Source organism: Protopterus annectens, chromosome 6.part0, assembly GCF_019279795.1.
Source record: "Protopterus annectens isolate FY-2018-M chromosome 6.part0, PAN1.0, whole genome shotgun sequence".
Taxonomy (NCBI): domain Eukaryota; kingdom Metazoa; phylum Chordata; order Ceratodontiformes; family Protopteridae; genus Protopterus; species Protopterus annectens.
Window position 1 is genome coordinate 1,374,981,509 of NC_056737.1, and position 25,606 is coordinate 1,375,007,114.

The window sequence follows — 25,606 nt, forward strand, 5'->3', positions numbered from 1 at the left end:
ATAAAGGGGTGTTTGCTACCACTTTCTTCAGCTCTTTTTTGCCACGATTTGATCAGTGTGCTGAACAAGTTGTTTATGTTGTTAGTCTTTGGCTTCAGGCTGACCCCAGAACTTATATGTAAAGTACCTTGATGGGTCGTCTTATCTTTCACCATTGCTTGTATTACTCTTAATATTGTAGATGTCCAGTATCAAAGTTAACTATTAATTATACTAGGTGTAGAAAGCAAAATTCTGCACAGAGGTTTTCACATTTTTTTTTTGTCCAGAGCATGACATGTTCATTTATTCTTAGTGTTCTTTCTTTAGTCACCATGCCATTAAGTGCAGAATCTTTAGAGCAGTACTTTACCCAAAAGTTTAGTGGTTGGTCTAGCTGTACTGAGGCATCATGATTTCTCTTCTGACAGCCAGAAGAAAGGAAAAGAGAAGTACCTGAAGGAGAAGCTGGTCTAGGAGACCAATGTTACCATTTCAGTATTGGAAACTCCCTATAGGTGCTAGACAGTTTTGCAGAACCATATTTGGTACCTTGCTCAGGTGAAGTCTGTGATGCAAGCCATGCTTTTGGCCCACACCACATACTGAAAAGACAAATCAAGGTGGATATTGGTACTGGCACTGCTTTGCAAGCCTGTGGTGCTGACGTAAGCATGAGCATCTGTGAAGTGGAGGGTGATATCCTCACTATATTTGTGCATGATGAAGTCAAAGGAGACTATGGCAGTTAACACAGAGGATTAAGGTTATAAGCTGTAAACTAGCTGCTTCCTGTGGTGTACGGTGCAACTTCCTCAGCCTCCATTTGTGTTCTTTGTGACATTGAGCAAGTCACTTAACCCAGTAGTGCTTTGGGGCCGTTGGAAGTACTGTAATAAGCTCTTCAGCTACCTTCTGGAACACATGCCTAGTTACTATCCATGAACCTGTGAGATACATTATAAAGTTTGGGACACCTGCTTGCATCCTGAGGCTCAGAAGCCACACCATGCGCTGTAAAAGACAGTGAAGATAAAACAGCCATGTGTTTGCCACAGCAAATGCTGATTACATCTAGTGCTCTTTCTACCTTGGTCTCTTCCCAAAATCTTTTCAGGTTGACTCAGGATTCCATGGAATTCCTGACATCTAGGCAGCCAGACTCTGATAACACTTTGTAAAAAGGTAAAGGGAGCAATCTTCCCAGATGGATTCTGCAGTCTTTGATTGTGAGGTGCAGGAGCTGGCCTTTGTAAACAGGATGTCCTTACCTTCTTACATGCCCTTTGACAGTGAGGAAACTCCATCAGCTTTGATATCTAAGGATTTTTCTTTTGGAGACCTTCATCTGGACAACCAATAAGTTTGCACAGGTTCAGATTAGTTGCAGACAGTTTCTGTGCCTGCAAAAACTAAGCCCCATTGCTGTATCTCCTGTTTTAGAAGCCCTGGATGATGACCTTGCTTCTGATTCATGGCCCATTGCTGTTAGGAAGTTGATTGCCTCTACATGGTTCATTTCTGTCATAAGCTCCTATTTAAATATCATCTTCAAGATCCATCAGTGGTGTCCATGAATTTCAGTAAGGGATCCATTGTTGTTGCAGCCAAGAATTCAGTTCTAAATTACCGGGAGATCCGGGTACTCAACTGATTTGGATAGAAAACTCGCGTCTCTGATACTCTGTCTGTTAGGGCTCTCAGTTGTATGTCTCAAAAGTTAGTTTCAGGAAGTTCTCCTTGACCAGCTGAGACGACACAGAAGAGATAAGACAAGGGCCTTGGGAAGGAGATGCTTGACATGTGTGTTCTCCACTCCCAGGTTGACAGGCAGTCAGTGAAATGTGACTGTGGTGTAACTGATGCATTATTCAAGGCAGCTGCCATGGGAACAGTATTTAACAAGTAGGCTTGGTTGAGGACTCAACCTCTTCCAGAGCATATAAAGACAAAGCTACTGGATGCACCTTTGGACTGCAGTTCCTTTTTAGGTCCCCTGCAGAGAATGTTTTGGAAAAAAAATTGCAGAAAGGGAAAACTTTGCCATCCATCAAGGATGTGTTTCATTCCCCACAATTTAGGTATGTTAAAAAATTATCCAAATAAATGCTGATGTCTTGACTAAATCACTGTTGCAGTATTTTTAATAATGAGCTATCACTTCTTGTGTCTAGTCAGGGTACCAAAGCTTACCTTCCCAGGAGCATGTCTGAAGTGCAACCTCAGCTTGCAAGTGTAGGGGTAGAAATGTGGACGTACAAGCACAATTCCTTAGACTGCCTTGCTGCCCTTACGAACACAGGTCACACATCTGTTGGACTGATTGTCATTTGGTTGTTGGTACTGTTGCTTTGAAATATCAGCTAAGTGCACCATTGGGGAACCTTCTTTTACCTTTAGCTGCCTTGCTTTACTGGTACTAGCTGTCAGCTAGGAGGGGTAATTGCTAGTGTGGTAGGCAAATCCCATAGAAACACTTATATTGCCAGTGCCATTTTTGCTTACGATCGGAACACTACTACAAGGACTGTTCCATTTGTCAGTATTTTGTACCCAAGACTCTGTGGTCCTTGCTCATTTCTTTTCTGGAGACCCAATGCCTGAAATACTTTGCCCACTCTAAGATGGTGGATCCCACTTTCCTGGACGTACCTCCATCCCTTAAGAAAAAGCTTAAATGTTCCAGGCTGAAGACTGTTTACTCTTTCGGATTTCAATGTACCCACTGAGGATTCAGAACCTGCTGTACGTCCCACTCCAGTTACTTTCTACTGAGCCCCCCAATAGAAGCTAATCTGGCCTCAAAGTGCTTTACAACTGAGAAGGTCACAGAAAAAGGTGAAAACTCCAAATCATTATCTCTGAGGGTTCAGAGGGCATCCACAGATGCTTGTTAGGGAAGAGGTCCCAGGTAAACAAATCCAAGCATGCTAGGGATTATAAGCATTTTGCTTGGTTCAGGTGGACATTACACCAAAAAAGAAATGACAAAGAAATAAGCATGCATCTTCTCCTCCCTCTAGGGAGAAGGACTGGATAGACTTTCTCAGGGTCTTTTTGCACTGAAGCATCTTTCCTTTTCTTCCCAATCCCCCCCACCCCCACCACTCAAAGTTGCTGTGGTTTCATCTTCCCCTGATGATGAGTAAGTTTCTGATTCTGACAACTCCCTGGCCTACTCCTCTTAAATCCACTCTGCTGGCCAAGTCTCTTCTGATGAGGATGACTCCATCTCATGTGAGTCTCCAGTGGATGAGCCTTCTTTTGGAGAGAATATTTTAAGCATAAAGCATTTTGAATGGGAGTTTAGGCAGATCAGAGGTCCAGAAAAAGATATTGTATCCTATAGGAAATGAGCACTCCGGCTCCTCCAATTCTTGAGGCGTTTTTAGACACTTTTCAGTCCACTCCAGCTGCCCTGGATTCACAACCTGTTGCCCTCAAAAGGCCATACTGATTTTATAAGATCCCTTATGATAAGTTCTTGTTTAAAAAAAAAAAAAAAAAAACACCTGTAGCAGACCCCTCTGCAATGTCTCTTTTGATAAACCTTCAAAACTCCTTCCTAATGCCAATACCTTCCCTTCTGATAAAGACAACAGGGCTATGAGCAGCTGAGGAAAAGACAGTAGTCTCTCCTTTGATAATCACATCGCCACAGTAGTCAGGAAATCCTATGTGGCACACCTCATCACAAAAGGTTTCTCATCCAGGAAAAAATAGGTCATTGTTCCCCTCTACTCGTCACTCATTAGACCCATTATAGAGTGCAATGCCCTTTTTGATATGTACCTCACAAGACATCTACAACAACTGGAAAGGCCACAGAAATACCTCACAAAGAGGATTACCGGCCTCAGAGATGCCCTATGCAGACCGTCTCAAAAAACTGCAGCTTTACTCCGTTGCATATCGCCTACTCAGAGGCGATCTCTGCCTAACACACAAAGCTATGTCAAACCCAGAGCTTTTAGACATGCTCCACTTAAAGAAATCCCAATCCCTATGAGCTACACGCTCTAGGGACCTAAACCTCATCACCACAATAAACAGAACATGCTGGAGGGATAGATTCCTGTCCCAGAGACTTCCCATACTCTGGAACAAACTACCTATCTATATCAAACAAAGCTCCTCATTAGCACTGTTCAAGAAAAATCTTGATGATTGGATGGGAGATGGGAAATTCACCCCGGGGATCACTTCTGTGGCTCTGCTCGACAGTGGCACAGGAAAATAATTTTCTTGGGTGGCGAAGGCCAGGGTACCTTTGGCTAGGCTTATATAGGCCCTAGGGCCAATAGCCTAGTACCTACCTACCTATGAACCTATGAATTCCTGTACCTTGACATTCATGGCTGTTAATTACCAAACCCAGATAACCAAGTATTTGATGCCTATCCTCGACACATCCTTACACAAGATAGTGGTGGATCCACAGGAACTGACCCTAAATGGCAAATGCTGCCCTTATTTAGTTTTGCTACCCAGATAGCCAGACACCGCATTAAGTGTAGGTATGATACTCTAAAGCCTTCATCCAGGGCAGCTGCCACTGACTCCGTCATTCACATATATGCATGGTTGTGCATTCAACCCTTACCTGATGACTTCAAAGTAAAAATTGTGGAATCTCCTTTAGATAAACTCTTGTTTGGCCTGCAAGCAACTAATGTTTTCAAAACCTTTCAGGAATGGGGAAAAACAATGAGGGATTTACAGACAGCTTCAGTTGACCATTGTACCCGGGTACCAGAAGAATTATTCGACCACACTTGCCACCTTTGTCAGAAGGGAATCCTAGTTCTAGTCAAACTCAGGAAGGCCCGCTAGAAGGAGATAGATCTGTCTGACTACCTACAGACTTTCTCCCTTCCCCTCAGCCCTGCCCCTCTCAAAAATGGTGAATCAGTCGATCACCATCTGGGAAAACATTACTGCTTACTGGCAAGACCCTTTCTATCATAGAAGGGGCTATGCCATGTCTTGGATGGCGATTCCACCATAAAATGGCATACCTCCCAACCAGATACATCTGATGATATTAGGATAGTTGTCAGTCATGCAGTAACCAGTGAAGCAGCTTTGCAGCCCCTGCAGTCTGTGGATTTTCAGCCGCAGGCCTCAGTTGAGACCATTTCAGAGTCCCCCAGGCCTTCGGCCTCCATTTTGCCTTCAGCTGGATCCGGAGCCGCTAAGCTGACTCTGGTGTCCACGGCCTCTGTTCTTCGTTCAGACTGCAAGCTCATACCGACGACCTCTACTGCAACTTCGGCAGTTGCCAGGCCTCCTGAGTCCTTCAGACTTGCAGGTAAATCTTCCAGTCGTAAGCCTGTGAAAAAGCAGGCTCCAGTTTCATCTCGTTCCCCTCAATCCCAAATAGTTAAAATGGCTAATGACCTTTTGACTCTTATTAGGGGTTCACAGCCTCCTCCTAAACGAAGTAGGGATGTTTCTCCTGAGGTTTTGTCTTTTTCTGGTTCTGATCCTTCTAGCATTTATGCTGACGAAGAGCAAGTTTCTCAGGCTTTTTCTCCTTTTGAGGATTCAGATGCAGAGGAGTCCATCCCTTCTACTTCTCCACCAGAGGATTTTTCTTTTGGTGATACTTTGAATACTCTCAGGGAGCATTTTAAATGGGAAAGTCAGGATTATCCCCAATCTAAGAAAAGGATTAGGGAGTTTTTGGATTTACCTCCGCATAAGCTTTTGGCTATTCCCCCAGTGTTGGAAGTGGTTGATGATGTTTTTCTGGAAAATTCCTTAACTCCAAATTTGGTTCTTCCTGCTCCCAGGAAACCTGATGGGTACTATAGAGTCCCTGGTTCTCATCTGTTTCTTTTCAGGAATACGTTGGCTGATCCAGAGGTTATTTCTCAAGGCCCTAAAGGAGTTAAGGGCACTGTTATCAAAAATCCTATTCCTTCTGACAGTGAATCTAGGAACCTAGATAGGTGGGGTAAAAAAGTTTATACCTCTGCCACTCTTGCTATTAGGTCTACTAATTGTCTTTTTCATATGCTGAAGTACCAGCAGCACACCTTGGAGGCTATTGAGTCTAGGATAGCAAGTGTGCCTCTTTTGACGGAGAGTAAGGATATGCAGGATTTGCTGAATTCTGCCAGTCTTGTCAATAAACATTCTTTTCATTTTGGTTTTGACATTCTAGAAGCCTCCTGCAGGGCTACAGCTACTGGATCTGTTATTAGAAGGCACGCTTGGCTCGGGGAACAGCCCCTTCCAGAGCCTGTCAAGGCTAAGCTTTTAGATGTAACTTTGCATGAGGACGGTCTTTTTGGCAGCAAAGCAGAGGAAGTGCTCAAGAAGATGCAGGTTAAGGCCAAGTCTATGAAAACTGTTAAGGATTTTCTGCAAGTTCAACCTCCTCGCTTTAGCAGGAATTACCCTTCTAAGAGTTGGACGTTTCCTGATACCAGCAGACAGAACTGCTCTAGGACTAGAGGTTACAAATCTTCTAGGGGGCAGGTGGCTACCCCTCAAAGGTCTAAGCGTTGGCAGGCTTCCACTTTCAAGTTGGGAAGTTCCAAGCCTGCATCTCAATCAAAACACTCTCGATTACTTTATCCAACTTCTGCTTGTTCTTGCCTGCCTGGAGAGTCCTTTAGGGAAGGTTGGCTCTTTTTAAAATGTCTGGACCACTATCACAGATGACAAATGGGTACTCAGAACTGTATCACTAGGGCACAAGTTTTCTTTCCACACCTTTCCAGTTCCCAAAGGATTCCCGGACGCTCCTCCAAACCAAAGGGCAGAAGTAGAAAAACAAATTTTGTGTCTTAATTCTTGGAACAATAGAGTCAGTTCCTGCTCAGCAGGTAGGCCAGGGTTTCTATACCAGACTTTTCCTAGTTCCAAAAAAAGAAGGCACCTGGCGTCCTGGCCTAGATCTATCCATTCTGAACTCTTTCTTGGTAATTCCAAAGTTCAAAGTGCTCACTCTGCATCAGTTGCTGCCAATGTTAGAAAAGGATTCCTGGCTGGTAACTTTGGATCTCAAAGAAGCTTATCTGCACATCCCTATCCGGGAAATGTAGGCAATACCTTTGTTTCAGGGTGGGCAAGCAACATTATCAATTCTCTGCGCTGCCCTTTGGCTTATCTGCTGCTACCAGAGATTTCTCAAAGTGCCTGGCTCCAGTCATTGCAGGCAGAAGAAAATTCAGATTTATCCATACTTTGACAACTAATTCAAGCAAATTCTCAGGAACAGCTGTTAAAGGATCTAGAACTTGTAAAGACACTTCTCTCTTCCGTGGGTTAGTCTCAACAAGGAAAAATCAAAAATGGTTCCATCCAAGGAGATAACATTCCTGGGAGTGAGTCTGAATACAGCCATCCAGATGATGCAACTCACCCAGGCGAAGCAGACAACTCTTTCAGTTTACTTCAAAGACTTGGCAAGCCTGTCCCATCTCCCTGCAAGGAAATACCTGCAAGCTCTGTGATCCATGGCCTCTTGCACTCTCATGATTCCATATGCAAGACTGCATATGAGGAAATTGCAATTGTACCTCAAGAACATTTGGTGTCAACACACACAAGATCTGGATATGATGATTCCTCTTTTTCCATGTCTGCAGACAGAGTTTCTATGGTGGGCAACAGCCTGTCTACAAAACAAAGGCATGCCTTTTCGCCCACCTCCTGCCACTCAAGTTCTTACCACAGATGCATCGGACTATGCCTGGGGAGCACACCTGGATGGGCAGATGCATACAGGGACGTTGGAATGCCCAGCAGATGCACCTGCACATAAATCTAAAGGAGTTGATAACAGTTCAGCAGGCTTTACTAGCCTTCAAGCATCTTCTTTCTCCAGGAACCCTGCTCGTCAGAACAGACAATACCACAGTTGTGTGGTACATCAACAAGCAGGGAGGGACTCATTCTTACCCCCTGTGCAGGCAGAGCATGAATCTTTGGTCCATAGCAGCATCCCTGGGCCTGCATCTCCTAGCTCACTTTCTTCCAGGAAGGCTCAATGTCTTGGCAAGCCAGTTGAGCAGACAAACCCTGGATCCTCACGAGTGGCAGCTGAACAGAACAGTCTTTCATCATTCAGCGGTGGGGCACACCTCAGGTGCATCTTTTCTCCTCCCCAGACAACCATCTTCTACCTCTTTTTTGCACCAGACAGCATCACAGCAGAGCCTGGAAAGTGGATGCTCTGTCCTTCCCTTGGACGCTGCTGTCAGTTTCCCAGAGTGTTATTGAAGATCAGGGACGAACGACCGAGGACTATTCTCATAGCTCCAGACTGGCCCAGACAGCATTGGTATCATCTGCTTCACAGTCTCTCCCAATTTCCTCCTTGTCATCTTCCCCTGAAGCCAGATCTTTTGGTTTAGGAAGGGGGAAGCATTCTATATCATCATCTTCAGTCTCTCCATTTGGCAGCATTGCTCATTTTATGACTCCTTTCTCTTCTTCCGTTTTCCAGCAGGTGGTTGACATGCTGAGGGAGGCCAGGAGGCCTAGCACTAGAAAGTCCTACACTGGCAAATGGGAAAGATTCTCTCACTGGATGCAGGCTAGAGGGGAATCTTCTCAGCCTACCCTTCCTCTGATCCTGGAATACCTGGCCGATTTGCTTCAGGGTGGGTCTTTCTTTTTCCTCTATCAAGATCCATACTTCAGCCATTTCTGCTCATTTTTCTTTTGACCAGCCCATTTTCTCTCGTCCCCTGATGATGTTTCTCAGAGGTGTTGACAACTTAAAACCTCCCAGAAGGGTACCTACTCCAGCCTGGGATTTTAATTTTGTTCTAGAGAAACTCACTCTTCCTCCTTTTGAGCCAGCTGACACTGTGAATTTAAAGTTTCTCTCTTGGAAGACTGCCTTCCTCTTAGCTATAACTTCAGCAAGGAGGGTTTCGGAGCTGCAAGTTTTGATGGCTGTAGAGCCTTTTCTTTTCCATGCAGATAGGGTCTCTGAGAACCATCCCCTCTTTTATGCCTAAGGTGGTTTCTAGCCTGACTCTTAATCAGTTCATACACCTTCCTACCTTCTTTCCTAATCTTCGAAATAAAGGTGAAAGGATCCTACATTCTCTTGATGTGCACAGACAGCTCAGGTTTTAACTGGACAGGACTAAAGACCTTTGGAAATCAGCACAGTTATTGGTCAGTTTTGCCCCTGGAGCCCAGGGTAAGGCTATTTCTAAGCAAACCATTTCTAAATGGATTGCACATTGCATTACTTTTTGTTATTCCTTTCATGGCAAGGTTCCTTGTCAAGGGGTTAGGACCCACTCAACTAGACAGCTTCCACTTCTGCAGTCTTTTTAAGGGGTGTCCCTACTAAAGACATTTTGGAGGCCTGCCACATGGTGGTCTTTTCATACTTTCACAAAGCATTATAATTTGCCTTTGTTTTCCAGAGCCAGGGCAGGGTTTGCCACTGCTGTTCTGCAGGGCATTATCTCCAATCCTTGATTCTGTTGGTTCTTCCTCCCTTTTCTGTGGGCTTTGGTAATCAACCCATTGGTTAGGACTGCAACAGTGAAACACTATGAATATAGTACAGTTGTGTACACTTACCACAAATGTAGATGTTCGAATGTATTCACTGTTGCAGTCCTGGTTTCCCTCCCTCCTTCCCCCTTGTTGGTCCTCTCCTATTCTCTTTTCCTAAGGTACAGGCTAAATTTGGTATTTGTCAAAATTACTTTTAGTTTAAGCCTTGTTTTTTGGGGGCTTCTGACTGTTATGGCAAGAAAGACTGAGGAAGCGACATCGGCTGCCTCATTTTGTATCGGACGTCCTGATGTCCTTTACAACTGACGACAGCCGATGGCATATTTACTTACCTTCGGTATTCTGACGGATCGAGGGCTACCTGGAGCCGGATAACCCATTGGTTAGGACTGCAACAGTGAATACACTTGAACATCTACAGTTATGGTAAGTGTACATAACTGTACTTTTTGCCTCTCAATCCCCCACTTATGTCTAGACCTGAAATTGAGCCATTCCCAAAAGCGGTTCTGCATCTTAGACCACCAAGGAAGCCCATAGCTGCTTCTTCATTCTGCATCAGTAAATCTTAAAAGTTACACTTTGCAAACTATTCTTCTGGCTCTCCCTTCAGCTAAGAGAATTTTAGAGCTTCAGGTACTCCTGGACATTCCCCCTTTTTATTCTTGACAAGGACAGGCTGACCTTGAGGGCTGACCCTTCGTTCATGTCTAAAGAAGTGAACAAGCTGTCTGTCAGGATATAAAGCTTTCAACTTTCTTGTGCAGTGGAGAGGAAAGGCTCCTATACTCTCTAGATTTTCACAGACTGTTAAGATTCTATCGGAGCAAAACCAAAGCCATTTGAAAGTCTGAACAGCTGTTTCTCTTTCATGGAATCAGAACCAGGTCAACCAATATGTAAGCAAAACATTGCAAGTTGGATTTCTAGGGTGATCTCCTTTTGTTACTCTCTGTATGGTAAATCCCCGCTGTCTTGCCTTTCAGCTTATTCCTTCAGATCAATGTCATCCTCTGGGGCCCTTTACAAAGTGGTGGGTACAAGGGCCATACTGGAAATGGCCTCCCAGTCTTCTGTACACACCTTCACTAAACACTACAGGATTGATGCCTTTTCAAGATCTAGCGCTGCCTTTGCTAGGTCAGTCCTTTCTTGCCTCCTGGGTAACTCTGCTGTATTTTAGCTAACCACCCTTATGTTCCCTTCATCTTTGGGAATTGCCCATTGGTTAAGAATACAGCAGCAGTAATTTTAGTAAGGACATGGTACATTTGTCTAAGAATTTACCATAACAGTAGATGTTTTGCAGATAACTGTTGTAGTATTCCCTCTCACCCTGCTTTCCCTCTATGGCTATTTCTACTAGTTCTCTTCTGTCCACCCTGTGTTCCTAGGCTGTAGACATAATCTTTAAACAAGGGTGATTCCTTACCACTTCATGCTTTGCATCTGATATCTGACCACTTTTTTCCTCTGGGGTCTTCATTCCCCTGGCTTGGTGATAGTCTGAGGAATTATGCTGGTATGTCCACCTACATACCCCCACCCTTGCAAGCTGATGTCACATGACAGACGTACAGTCCTGGGAAGGTAAAGCTTTGATAACTCAGCAGGACGTAAGTTGGTGATAATCCATTGGTTAAGAATATTGCAACAGTGATCAAAAGGACATCTACTGTCATGGTAAGTTCTTACCGTCTCTTTTTTTTTTCTCCCAAACAGGACAAGAAATAAAGAACAAAAAATGGGAGAAGGGAAAATGTGAATAAAGTGGCTAACTGGTGATAGCCACCCCCCAGCTCAGACGAACGTAGGAGCAGCTATGTCTGTCTAAAGATCCAACCGTTCCTCTCAGAACCCACACACACACACACACACACACACACACACACACACAAGGCCAGAATAGGAATCGGTCCGTTTTTTTTTTTTTTTTTTGCAGATTGTTGAGAAAAGTACTCTGTACAAATGTTTACTCCAAAATTTGAAAAAGGGTCCTTCCTTCATTTCCAAAGAAAATCGAACTTCAGGGCTTATTTCAAAGGAACAGCAGCATTTGATTCCCTTCTAGATAGATGGTGTTGTGGTACAAGATGCCATAGTGTGTACCGGAAAATGATTAGGGTTTTACTCTAAACAATTAGTAGTCCCGAGAAGATCTTGGAGACCCATTGTGGATCTTTCAACGTTAAAGTTCCTTGTGGTGCCAGAAGTTAAGATGCTCCACCACCCTAAGAATCATCTGCTCTTGATCCTCCTACAGGCTGTTATGGTGATCTTAGCTCTGAAGGATGCCTGCTTACATATCTGCAAAGTAATGAACAAATAATACAGAAGATTTGAGAGATGGGGCTTACACTACCAATTGAATTCCTTGCTTTCCAGTGTTTCGTGCCTGGCTCCAATCATAGCCTTTTTGCCAGACAAAGAGAGCCCACATGCACACTTTACTCAACAGTTGCCTTTTCCGGGCCACATCCAGGCTGAAGATAGAACCTTAAAGATCACCATAATTTATTTTCAGGATATGGGACTGTTCTTGAAACTCCATAAGTCTCATTTATAGTTTACAAGGAGTGTCACCATTAAGGGTGCCCTGTCAAAAAGCTTTCCTACCACCAGACAAAATTCTTGTTCCTCTCGCATAATACTTCACAAAGATTTCCAGGTGTAGCCAAAGCCCAGCCAGGGAGTTCTTCACTCCTGGATTGCATGGCTTTTTGCATTTTGTTGGTTCCCTTGGCAAGTTTATGCTTGCAAAACTGCACTGGTATGTCAGAAACAAGTGATGCCTACATACACATGCCCCCTAACTAATATTCCCCTTCTGCCTTATTACAACTGAATGATCACCTGTAGGTGCTTTTCCAGTTACATTCTGCTGATTTTTCTAGTCGTCAAATATTGCTTGTTCATATTTGCATTAATGTTTTTAAAACCATGCAGTATACAAAGTGTTGACATGCTTTGTCTTAGATTACACAGTAATAAACAAACTGTGTTGATATTTGATTTCTGTCTACTGCAGAGAAAGATATATTTGTTCATATATTTATTTACATTGTCATAAATTTCATGCTTTTCTAAATATTTTAACCAAGTAGCACAGGCAGAACTGCTCAGCTTCATATGAAAGTTTGCAACTGGATGAACAAAACAGTATGTGTGTAACTTGAGTGTTTGCTGAGCTATTGTAAGTTGTTTTCAAAATTTTACAGTAACTATGTTTACTGTGACATGAAGTCCAGTTTAAAACCTAGAACCTAAAGAATACTAGCACTGTAAAAATAGTATATGCTTAAGAGTTTGCCATTTGTGCTTCTTTAGTGATCCCTTTGGTTCCGGAGATCTAAACCTTTGAAATGTGAATACATAATTTGTGTGAAAAAGCTTAAGCTCCGGCCATTGGAAGTTACAGTGCAAACTTCCAGAGCTATATTGAAGGGAATGAATTATATTAAGAAGTAACTGGCTTAGTGGGTTGCCAGAATCCCAGACCTTCATTCACAGTGGAATCACCAGAGTTTGCTAGGGGACCCAAAGTGAGAGTCCTGAGAGTACATGGGATGTGGGACAAGAGTTCAGAGCAAAGCAGGTTAACACCAAGGAGAAGATTGCAGCTGTTGTGCCAGTAAATGCATTCAGGCACATTTTGCTACAGGGTCTGCTGCTGATCAAAACAGACATGAACACAGTGATATGGTGCACAGAAAAGTGGGTGAGGGGGAACCTTTCTTGTCTCTTGTCAAACAAGAAGTGCAAGTATGTTAGCTAGTACAGAAGGTGGGGGGATGACCCCTAGGGCCCAGTACATCTCAGCCTTAAACAGTCTACTAGGCAGCTTAAGCAGATTAGAAATTGACCACCAATGAATGGGCGCTAAAAAGGGAGACTTTATTGGATATTGTCCACTGGTTTGTGTACCAGAAATAGACCTTTTTTTCTTTTCCAGAAGGCAGACAACTGATCAGATATTGCACCAGGTACTGATGAGAATAGGCCTGGGCAACAGATGACCCCAGAGTGCTGCAAAAGATCTGGAAGGAGAAGCCAAAGATGATCCTTATTGCATCTTTTTGACCCAGGCAGCATTTGGTTATCCATGCGGAGACTGCCAAGGGAGAGTAATGGTTTATATTGTCTCACTGTATAGACCTCCTAACCACAGACAATTGGCCTGTCATCCTCCACCCAAGCCTGTGGACTCCTTTTTTTCCAGACATATGTTTTCTAAGGATGTGTTTCACATAAGAGAGACCCAAAAATGTAAAAATAGCATGTAAAGAATCTTGTTTAGTAAACTAGAAAATATTCTGCTGTTGGTGCTATGATGGAAAATAGGACACAGCATGAGCCAGGTTGTCCCTGGCCCTCACCTGTCTGTCAAACTTAATCAGATCACTATTATGCTGTGCCTGTAAGGGTACATGCATTAGTAATTTCCACATGTGCTGTTGGAGCTACCACTTTTCTTCCAGTTGCTAATGAAACCATTTCTAAAAGGGATTTTGCATCAGAGGCCCCAAGAAAAGAGTGGTTCACCTTTGGACTTAATTTTCATCCAGGAAAAACTAACCCTCTTCTCTTTGACCCATATTTTTTCTCCCCGGTCTAGAACCTATTCTGGAGAAAACGTCTCTTGTTAGCTTTTACATCAAGACGAATGTTGGAATTTAAAGTTCTCGTGTGTTAAGAACCCTTTTTTGTGTTCCATAAAGACAGAGTTATCTTGTGTATCATTTCTTTCCTCATTCCGGAAGCACTTACATTATAGTCATTGAAACAAACTGTTCATTTGACAGTATTTTGTCCTTTACTTCAGAGTAAGGGAAGAGAATTTTGTAATCTTTGGATGTTCACAGACAGTTGATATTTTACTTCGACAGGACATAGTGCAGAAAATCTGACCTGTCTTTTGCAGAAGAGAAAGTAGGAAAACCAGTCAACAGACAGTTTCTAAGTGGCTTGGCCATTTTATTGAATTCTGTTACCCCCAGTATGGAGAACAACCTCTTGGTGTGCTGAGAGTTCATTCCACTAGGACCACAGCTACCACAACAGCTTTCATTAGAAGGGTGACAACAAAGGCCATTATGAAAGCAGCTACTTGGTCTTCAATCCATACCTTTGTAGAATGCAACCATTCTGGCACCATTTCAAGTGTCAGGGAAGGTTTGTCACTTAAAGGTTCCGGTGTTTCTTTCTCCATTTATATGCCAACCACGTATGTCCAGAACCTTTGGGAATTCTCCCAAAAATTCAACAACAGCAAATACTATATATATATATATATATATATATATATATATATATATATATATATATATTTTCCATAATTGCAGATGTTAAGAACATTTTCAGTGTTGCCGGAATTCCAAAGTCTTGGTCTGGCGTTGGTTGCTGTCGCTTCTTCCCTGACGTCAGTGCGTCAGGGGTATAAGTAATGCATCTGATGCCATTTTCTTCAGTCTTTCTTGCCGCGCGGTGCCCGAAGCAGAAGCGGTTCGCAAGTGCCGCTCGGCCAACTCCTGAGATTTTCGAAGTTTAATTTCAGAACTGAAGTCTTCAATAAAGCTAAGTACCCCGTTGGGGAAACTTTTCTTGCCTCAGACCGATGTCAGAAAAAGTTAATAATTGTATTTCTTGTGGGAAGCAAATACCTCATAAGGATTTTCATTCTTACTGTATACCTTGCCTAGGCCCAGACCACGACGTCACTGGTTGTCGGTGCTGCAGAAACACCTTCGGTTTCTGAAGGCGTCTTCAGACCGACAACGCTCACCATAAAAATGCATCCAAAGCCTAAGACTCCTATTAAACCAAAAAGACTGCCCTTCAGGCTCCAGTTCAAGGCCACATGCCTAAGAAACAGATGTTTAAAATGGCTGAAGATTTGATCTCTTTAATCAGGGGTTCCCAACCCCCACCTGACAAAAGGCCTAGACAAGAGGAAGATTATGCTTCCTTTGAACAAGTGTCTAGTTCCTCAGGCTCCTCTGAGGACCAAGATTACTCCTTTTCCCCTTATGAAGATTCTGATGCTGAGGAATTCTATTCCCTCAGCTTCTCCTCCTGAAGACTACTCCTTTGGGGAAACTTTACACACTATGAGGGAACATTTTCACTGGGAAGGTCAGGACTATGACTCAAAGAAAAGGCTCAGAGAGTTTCTTTTACTTCCCCAGCACAGACCACTTGCCATCCCCACAGTTTTAGACATTGTGGATGATGGTTACTTAGAATCTAGTTTGAACCCAGATTCTCTGCCTCCTGCTCCAGCCAAACCAGACAGATACTATAGAGTGCCTGACTCCCACAAATTCCTTTATAAAAGCCCTGTTGCTGATCCAGAGACTATCTCCCAGGGTCCCAAAGGGGCTAAGGCTTCTATGGCAAAAAATCCTGTACCCTCTGAAATGGACTCCAGAGCACTTGACAGGTGGGGGGAAAAGGTTTACACCTCAGCCACTCTAGCTATGAGAGCACTAAATTGCCAATTTCACATGCTAAAATATCAGCAATTTCTAATGTCTCAATTAAGACAAAAAATGAGCACACTCCCTCAACAGTCTGAATTGAAAGAAATGCAGGATCTGTTGCATGCAACTGAACAGGTGGGCAAACATACTTTACAATGTGGGTTTGATTCCTTAGAGGCTTCCTGCAGAGCAGCTGTCACTGGGTCTGTTATACGTAGGCATGCTTGGTTAAAGGAACAAGCTCTGCCTGATCATGTTAAAGCAAAGCTTCTAGATGCTCCCTTACAGCAGGATGTTCTATTTGGAGTTAAAGCAGAAGTCGTCTTAAAGAAAATGGAGGACAAGGCAAAATCTATGTAGACAGTCAAAGAATTTCTACAAGTACAGCTCCCTCGCTTCAGCAGAAATTGGCCAACAAAAAATTGGTCCTTTCCAGCTACTGACCGACCACAGAGGGGTAAATACAGATGTCCAAGAGGCAGAGGACAACCACAAGCCCAATACAAACCTCGACAATGGGGCACTGCAACACAGAAGGGAGGAGAAGACAGGCCCCAAACTGCTAGAAGGCAAACTCAATGACTTACACCTCATCTGGCCAAGCAACACTCTCTTGGCAGCTCCCTTGGGAGGAAAACTCGCACTTTTTACAGACAACTGGCACATTGTCACAAAGGACAAATGGGTCTTAGACATAATTTCACGAGGATACAGAATCCATTTCCACACCTTGCCAGTGAAAAGAGGAATGCCAAACCTGCCACAAAATCAATGGGCAGAGGCACAAAAACAAATTACAGCTCTCATGGACATGAGAGCCATTCAACCGGTACCTGCACGGGAGCAAGGCCAAGGATTTTACTCAAGACTCTTCCTAGTCCCCAGAAAGGACAATGCCTGGAGACCAATTCTGGACCTTTCAATTCTAAACACCTTCTTACAAGTACCCAAATTCAAGATGCTAACACTACAGCAGCTTCTTCCCATGCTGGGCAAGAAAGCATGGCTAGTAACGTTGGACCTCAAGGAGGCATACCTGCATGTCCCTATCAGACAAAGTTGCAGAAGATACCTCTGTTTCATTGCAGGTTCAACCCATTACCAATTCTCTGCACTGCCCTTTGGCTTATCTACTGCACCCAGGGTCTTCACAAAATGCCTGGCACCAGTAATTGCATACTGCAGACTAAGAGGAATTCAAATATACCCATACCTGGACAACTGCCTCATCCAAGCAGAAAGCAAGGACATCCTCTTAAAACATCTGGCTTTTGTAAAACATCTTCTAAGTTGCCTGGGGTACACAGTAAACGAAAAGAAATCAAATCTAGTACCCTCCCAAAATATGACATTCCTGGGTGCCAGCTTGAATACAACGGCCCAGAAGGCTTATCTCACGCCAGACAAACAACTACAACTGACTCAATATTTCAAAACCATGGCAACAAAGACCCAACTCCCTGCAAGAAAAATTCTGCAGGCATTGGGCTTCATGGCATCTTGCATCCTACTAATACCATTTGCAAAGCTGCATATGAGGAAATTACAGTGGTACCTAAAAAGCGTATGGTCTCAACACAGCCACAGCTTGGACACAATAATGTCTCTCATTCCCTGCCTACAACAGGAGTTTCTATGGTGGTCACAGGCATGTCACCTCAACAAGGGTTAGCCTTTTATCTTGCCCCCAGCCAGGCAAACTATGACAACAGATGCATCGGACTACGCCTGGGGGGCACACATGGCAGGACAGTGCGTTCAAGGCATATGGACTACAGATCAAAGGAATCTGCACATCAATTAAAAAGAGATGCTAGCTGTACAGAATGCTCTGACAGCCTTCAAACACCTCTTACATCCAGGACAACTTACAATAAGGACGGACAACACCACAGTAATGTGGTACGTAAACAAACAAGGGGGCACACACTCCTACCCTCTATGCAGGCAAACAATGACCTTGTGGAACACAGCACTGACTTACCAAGTTCAGTTACAAGCTCAATTCCTGCCAGGAAAAAAGAATACATTGGCAGACGACCTCAGCAGAAACATCATGGATCCCCACGAATGGAAACTGGATCCGCAAGTATTTACAATGATAACTCAAAAATGGGGCCTTCCAGACATAGACCTATTTGCCAGCCCCCAGAACTATCGGCTAACAAAATTTTGTACAAGGACACTTCACCATCAAGCTTGGAAAGTGGACGCACTCTCATTCAGTTGGAAAAACCTGACAGTATATGCCTTCCCTCCATTGCCTCTCCTCACAAAGGTGCTTCTGAAAGTCAGAAAGGAGAGACCACGACTGATGCTCATAGCCCCAGACTGTGGCCACGCCAGCACTGGTACCCACTATTAAGGAACATGGCCCAGGGGCCACCTTGGATTTTACCACAAATTGCCCATTTGCTCACACAACAAAACAATCTGATTCTACACAGTCAGCTCAAAACCTTAAATCTGGCTGCATGGCAAATCACCTAACCATCCAGCCAGCTCCTCTTTCCCAAGCAGTTACAGATGTTATTCTGGAAGCTAGGAGGCCCAGCACCAGAAAGGCCTACTCGGACAAATGGAAAAGGTTTTGCGCCTGGAACCAAGCTAAAGGCCAAAATACGCTTCAACCTCGCATGCCTCAAATTCTACAGTATTTAACGGAGATGTTGCATAAAGGACTTTTTTTTCATCCATTTAAAATCCACGCATCAGCTATTTCAGCTCATTACAACACGGATCCACCTTTTATTTTCACATCCACTACTAAGGCAGTTCCTCAGAGGGGCAAAAAACATTAGGCCCCCCCAGGAGAGCACCTACACCAACATTTGACCTCAATTTTGTTCTGGAAAACTTACGCTGCCTCCCTTTGAACCAGCTTTCTCTGCAGATCTACAGTTTATATCATGGAAGACTGCTCTGCTGCTACATTAACTTCAGCCAGAAGAGTCTCAGAACTGCAGGCACTAATGGCAGTGGAACCTTTCCTCATTTTCCATCAAGACAGAGTCTTTCTATGAACTAATCCTTCCTTCATGCCTAAGGAGGTTTCCAGTGTGGCTTTAAATCAAACTATTCACTTACCCACCTTCTTCCCAAATCCACAGAACAAAGGAGAAAGACTCCTGTATTCCTTGGACATTCACAGACCACTTCGTTACTACCTAGATAAAACTAAGGTTTTCAGAAAATCTGACCAGCTCTTTGTATCCTATGCTACAGCTTCACAAGGGAAGGCTATATCAAAACAAACCATATCCAAATGGATAGGACATTGCATTCGTTTTTGCTACACCCATCATGGAAAACCAGTTCCTGCTACCATTAGGCCCCATTATACCAAGGCAACAGCTACATCTACAGCCTTCTCAGGGGGGTTCCAACCAAGGAGATTTTGGAAGCTGCAACTTGGAGTTCTGTACACACCTTTACCAAACACTATCACTTACCACTTTACTCTAAGACTAGGGCTGGCTTCGCCACTGCAGTTCTGCAGGGCCTTCTAGCCTCCTCTAACCCTCTATGATTCCACCACCCATCCTTAGCTTTGGGATTCTATCCAAGTGTGATGACTGCAGCAGGGTAACACGATGAACATAGTACAGTTTTGTACCTACCATAAATGTAGATGTTCGAGTGTTCACCCTGCTGCAGTCCAGGTTACCCTCCCTCCTTCCCCTCTGATCCAACTGGCTAAATCTCTGCAATACCTTCCTGATGTATTTGCTTATAGCTGGAGGGATTGTGTGTTTGTGCTAATATTTCTTAAAATTGGTACTAATTACTGACCTCCTTTTTGGGGGCACCTGACATCTGGGGCAAGAAAAACTGAAGAAAATGGCGTTGTATGCATTACTTATACCCCTGACGCACTGATGTCAGGGAAGAAGCGACAGCAACCGATGCTGGACCAAGACTTTGGAATTCCGGCCGACTGCGGGACCGCCTGACGGCAGGATAACCCAAGTGTGATGACTGCAGCAGGGTGAACACTCGAACATCTACATTTATGGTAGGTACAAAACTGTACTTTTCTCTCCCTCTATCTCCTCTTGTTTTTCTGTTTTCATTTCTGGGTTGGGCAGGGTACTCTGGTCACTCTCCCTTCCCTTCCTTTTATAGATCAGATTTATCCACGTATCCACCACCCCAAACATAAGTTGTCCCTACAGAAGGCATGAGGAGCCTCTGCTCATTCTGTCCCATCTGGAATGGTGGAATGGGTCATGCTGTTGTCACCAGAAGCTTTTCTGAAACCTACCTGGGGTAAGAAAGGCCCACATATGATGCTAGCTAACATCTCTGTATGCTGGCGATGCTTTGCTATCGGTAAGGGAAGAAATCTACCAAGCCAGGAGTGGACTTCTTTAGAAAGAAGTCCCAAGGCTCAATACTGCATTTTGAATATATACAGGAACATCTACAATTGTGTAAGTACTTACACAACTGTACTTTACCTTGCTTTTGATATCTGTTTAACTTTGGTTCTGTAGTCAAGGTCATTGCTATAAAAAAGTTGGTCTTCCCCCTTACCTGCCAAAAATAAACAGAAATAAAACTGGAGCCTCATATTTTTAAAATATTACACAAATGACCACCTATTGCAGTTACAGGTACCCATGTAAACAAGGAAAACCCTAGGTTTCCTCTTTCTAAATTTTGCTAAGCAGGAGTCCCAGTCCAGAGTCCACAGGCTTGAGACCGTTAAAACTATTTTTCTTCCATCATTGAACTTAAATTTAAATTAAACTTAAAGGTAAATGAAGTGCATACTCATTTTTTGTTATTTTTACAGTCTTCAAAATATATTTGCATTCTGAAACGTTGTGTATTTTTTATGATGCATAAATATACCATACTTTGTTTAATTTCACATTATATTAACTAAACATTTTTTTTTGTTTTTCTATATTTTGGATCTGAGGTGCAAGATGTTTATCATTAGAATAGCTAAATGGATCATATCCTGCCAAAGATATGATGATCGTCCAGCATCCAAAGCTTTAGAGCAACTTCCATTTGCCCTAACCATTCAAAGGCTGAAAGAGAGGCATAAGATCAGTGGTTAGGGCAGCAAACCTTCAAAGCTTTTATGCTGTCATCTCTTCTGCAGGCTTCAAGTGGTCAGTGGTCCACTATTGCTTCACTAAGGCTGGGCAGATATGCACCCTTTTGGGGAAAACCTTCCACTTTACCATTTTTTGAGAAAAAAAATACTTTTTTGAAGAAAAAAATATTTAAGCTTGAAAATGTGTTAGTGGTTGTCAATAAAATGTTTGTCAGAAAGTTGATTTTTTTGTTAAGGTAACTGCTCATGGAGTGGAGACTGTTTTAAAATTACTTTTGTGTAAATGCTTTACATTTTGTGTGTAATTGTTTAATAAGGGATTTGAATTTGTGCTTTTGGGAGGCTGTGACTGAATGTTTTACCTTTAAAACTGATTTTTTTTCTATCCGGGGGTTCACAGACCCTTTTGGGCTCCACTACCTGCTTATCAGGCCCTCTTTTTCAGTTAACCATAGGGCAGGCTTCTGGCTCTTCATTTTTTCTCTTATCTACCCACTCCACAAGAGGAGAAATTGGATTCTGATGAAAGTGTTTCTTCAGATTTCCCTCGCAAAGAATTTTTTTCTGAAAATTAAATTGTTTCACTAAGAAAAGTATGAAATTCCAGCATCTCAACAAAAGTATTATGATTTGTTGCCGCTAGGTTTCCCTCAACCTGAAGTTGTTTCTTCATTTTACCGGCTTTTGAGGATGTGCTTTTTGACGTTTTGCAGTAGGCCCAACAGTCAGCCTCCTGCCGCTAAAAATTCTGATGCATTGTATAAGGTTCTCCAAACTCACCAAGTATGTTTTCCTACTCCAAAATAGGATTCTGTATTTAGTTCCTTGGCAAAATTGTCTGTGGCCAAACATATTGTGTATGCTAACCCTATTCCCTCTGACAAAGATGAGATTTAGGAAGAGGGTATACTCATCTTCTACTTCAGCCTTCAGAATTCTAAATTGACAGGCTTGTATGTCTAAATTCCTGCTTGCTTCTTTGGGGAAAATAAGAGAAAGTTGACTGCTAGCCTTCCCTCTTCACTGGTTAAGGCTTCTCTGAATTTTTTAATTGTTTTTGTTTCTCAGGTGACCATAAACTCTTTGAAGTGTGCTTATGAATCAGCTGATATTGTATCCAGAGCAGTTATTACTGCTTCAACAATTAGGTTTGCTTGGTTATGTGCTGATAATTTATCAGAGTTATGTGCTCATAATTTACCAAACGTTATTAAAGCAGCTATATTTAATGCTGCGCTGGATACAATTGTTTTGTTTGCAGCCTGTTCTGCTGAGGCGCTTAAAACGTGAAGAAAGAGGGAAACTGACTCGGATTTTTCAGTGTCTTGCCAAAGTTTAACAATTTTTCTTACTATCCATGATTCTTTTATGGGAAACAAAGTAAACGGTCTTTGCAAAGTTTAAGGCAAGCAGAACTTCAGAAAGCAATGGTTCAAAAAAGAAAGTGGGCCTGAAGGTTAGACTGACTATGTGCACCTTCAGTTTTTCCCTTCCCTCTGTGGCAGCCCAGTAAATCTTTCGTAAGTCTTGGTCTTCATTTACCTCAGTAGCATCTGAGAATCTCAGACAAGAGGATCTTGAGAATCATTCAGAAATTATACATTTGACATTGGAGTCTCATTCTGTTTTTAGGGGATTCCCCGTTATCTGCCAAACCAGACTTCCTGGTTTCCTCTAGTCATGGAACATGTGGCATCTTACGGAGTCAGAAAATCATTCCCTCAGAATATATACAGGAAAATGATTAATGTTTCTAGTGCCAAGGAAAGAATCAGGTACTTGGAGACCAGGTCTAGGTTTCTATTTTCTGAATCTTCTCATCAGAGTTTAAGATACTTTTCCTTCAGTCTGCTTCCCTTCATTCCACATATTAGTTTCTTGGTAACTTTAGATGTAAAAAATGCCTGTCATCACATTCCAGTTCTCAAAGATTTCATATTTTTTTAAAAATATTTTCTATCTCTAGATTACATTTTCTGTTTTCTGTTCTCTGTTTTGCTGTTTGAGCTACCAGTAACTCCAAGAGTGTTCATGGAGGGTCTGGCTCCAGTTATAGCCCACTGCATGTAGCATGGCATTCACATTTTTCCATATTTAGAAAACTTTTTTATTTTGCAAACTCTTTCAAAATGTCAGGAATCTTTGTCCTGGGTAAAGAATGTAAAGCATTTCCTTCTCAGTGTAGGATTCCAGCTGAACTTGCAGAAATATATCTTTTCCGGCTTCTACTCATTCTGTAACCTCAGATGCCTCAGTCTTTGCTTGGGGGGGGGGTGAAGGTTCAGGCCCTGTGGATTAAGCAGGATAGACTGAAATACATGAAAAAAGTGACAACAGTTTTAAATGTTGTCAAATCCTTAAGCTATTGTTGGATTCAGAGTCATCAACTCGTAATCGGACATCACTACAAAAACGGGGTTTACCAGATCATACCCCCTTTGCAAACTAGCTTACATAGCCAGGGATCAAGCAAACTTGGCTTAGTGTTTCTCTTCTGGCTTCCTACATTCTGTATTAGCATAACATTGTTGTAGGCAAGCTGAGTGGGACCAATACAGACGCTTACAAATGGAAACTGAACCTGGGGTCTTTCAGGAATTGACCCAACTGTGAGGAACCCCTTAAATACAGTGGATATAAAGTGTACATACCCCTGTTAAAATGCCAGGTTTTTGTGATCTAAAAAACAATGAGAGCAAAATAAATAATTTCAAAACTTTTCTCACCTTTAATGTGACCTATAAACCTGTACAATTCAATTGAAAAACAAACCAATCTGTTAGGGGAAAAAATATAAAAAATAAAGAGTACAATAAGTTGGTTGCATATGTGTGCACACCCTTAAACTAATACTTTGTTGAAGCACATTTTGATTTAATTACAACATGCAGTCTTTTTGGGTAGGAGTCTATCAGCATGGCACATCTTGACTTGACAGTATTTGCCCACTCTTCCTTGCAGAAGCACTCCAAATCTGTCAGATTGCGAGGGGATCTCTTGTGCACAGCCCTCTTCAGGTCACCCCATAAATTTGCTATTGAATTTAGGTCTGTGCTCTGGATTGGCCATTCCAAAACTTTAATTTTCTTCTGGTGAAATCATTTTTTGTTGGCTTGGATGTATACTTGGGGTCATTGTCGTGTTGAAAGGTGAAATTCCTCCATATTTAGCTTTATAGCATACACCTGAAGGTTTTGGGCCAGAAGTTACTGGTATTTGGAATTGTTCATAATTCCATCCACCTTGACTAAAGCCCCAGTTCTAGCTGAAGAAGAGCAACCCCAAAGCATGATACTGCCACCACCATGCTTCATTGTGGGGATGGTGTTCTTTTGGTGATGCGAAGTATTGTTTTTGCGCCAAATGTACCATTTAGAATTGTGGCCAAAAAGTTCATCCTTGGTCTCCTCAGACCATAACACATTTTCCCACATGTTTTTGAGAGACTTGTATTGTTTTGCAAATTTTAGCCAGGACTGAATGCTTTTCTATGTAAGAAAAGGCTTCCTTCTTGCAACCCTACCCCATAGCCCATACTTATGAAGAATACAGGAGATTGTTGTCACATGTAGTACCCAACCAATATTTGCCAGAGATTGTTGTCACATGTAGTACACAACCAGTATTTGCCAGAAATTCCTGCAGCTCCTTCAGTGTTGCTGTAGGTCTCTTGGCAGCCTCCCTGACCAGTTTTCATCTTGTCTTTTCATCATTTTTGGAGGGACATCCAGTTCTTTGCAATGTCACTGTTGTCCCATATTTTCTCCAGTTTTTGATGACTGTCTTATTGGTATATCCAATGCTGTGGAAATTTTTTTGTACTCTTCTCTTGACTGATACCTTTCAACAATGAGATCCCTTTGAGGCTTTGTAAGTTCTCTGTGAACCATGGCTTTTGCTGTAGCAGGCAACTGAGTGTTAGGAAAATCTAACTAGGGCAGCTGAACTTTTATTTGGGGTTAATCAGTTTCTAATTGATGGCAGGTGTGTAAACAAGAAGACTGAATGCTGTAATTAAATCAGAAGGTGCTTCAACAAGGTATTAGTTTAAGGGTGTGCACACTTATGCAACCAGCTTATTGTATGTTTATTTTTTTTTTATATTTTTTTCCCTTAACAGATTTGTTTGTTTTTCATTTGAATTGTACAGGTTATAGTTCACATTAGAAGTGGGAAAGTTTTAAAATGATTTATTGTGGTCTCATTTTTTTATATCACAATATCCTGGCATTTTAACAGGGGTGTGTATACCTTTTTATGTCCACTGTAGATCTGTTTACCTCCATTCACAAGAGACTGTTAAAGACATTCTACTCCAGAATTTCTTTTTCATTATCGTGGAAGATAATGTTCCTGAATGCCTTCAGAAGGATTCCCTAGAAATAATTGTGGTGTCTATCTTTTGGATGTTCTTCATGTTTCACTGTTGCAGTCATCACATTTGAGTTATCCCTGCCAGGGTAGCCCTCGGCCGGCTCAAATACCAGAGACTTAGTATTTCTGCATTGGTTGCTGTCGCTTGAGGACTGACATCAGGTCGTCAGTAGTATAAAGTAAGACAGCTGACGCCATTACATCA

At 42.6% G+C, this 25,606-nt stretch overlaps 1 protein-coding gene across 1 annotated transcript in view; it reads left to right on the plus strand.

The window, feature by feature from the left end:
* Positions 1 to 25,606, plus strand: part of SLC35F5 (solute carrier family 35 member F5) — a 1,937,586-nt gene that overhangs the window by 440,576 nt on the left and 1,471,404 nt on the right. The window contains exon 4 of the mRNA XM_044074930.1: positions 15,021 to 15,050. Coding sequence (XP_043930865.1) covers positions 15,021 to 15,050 — 30 coding nt within the window. The remainder of the gene's footprint in view (positions 1 to 15,020; positions 15,051 to 25,606) is intronic.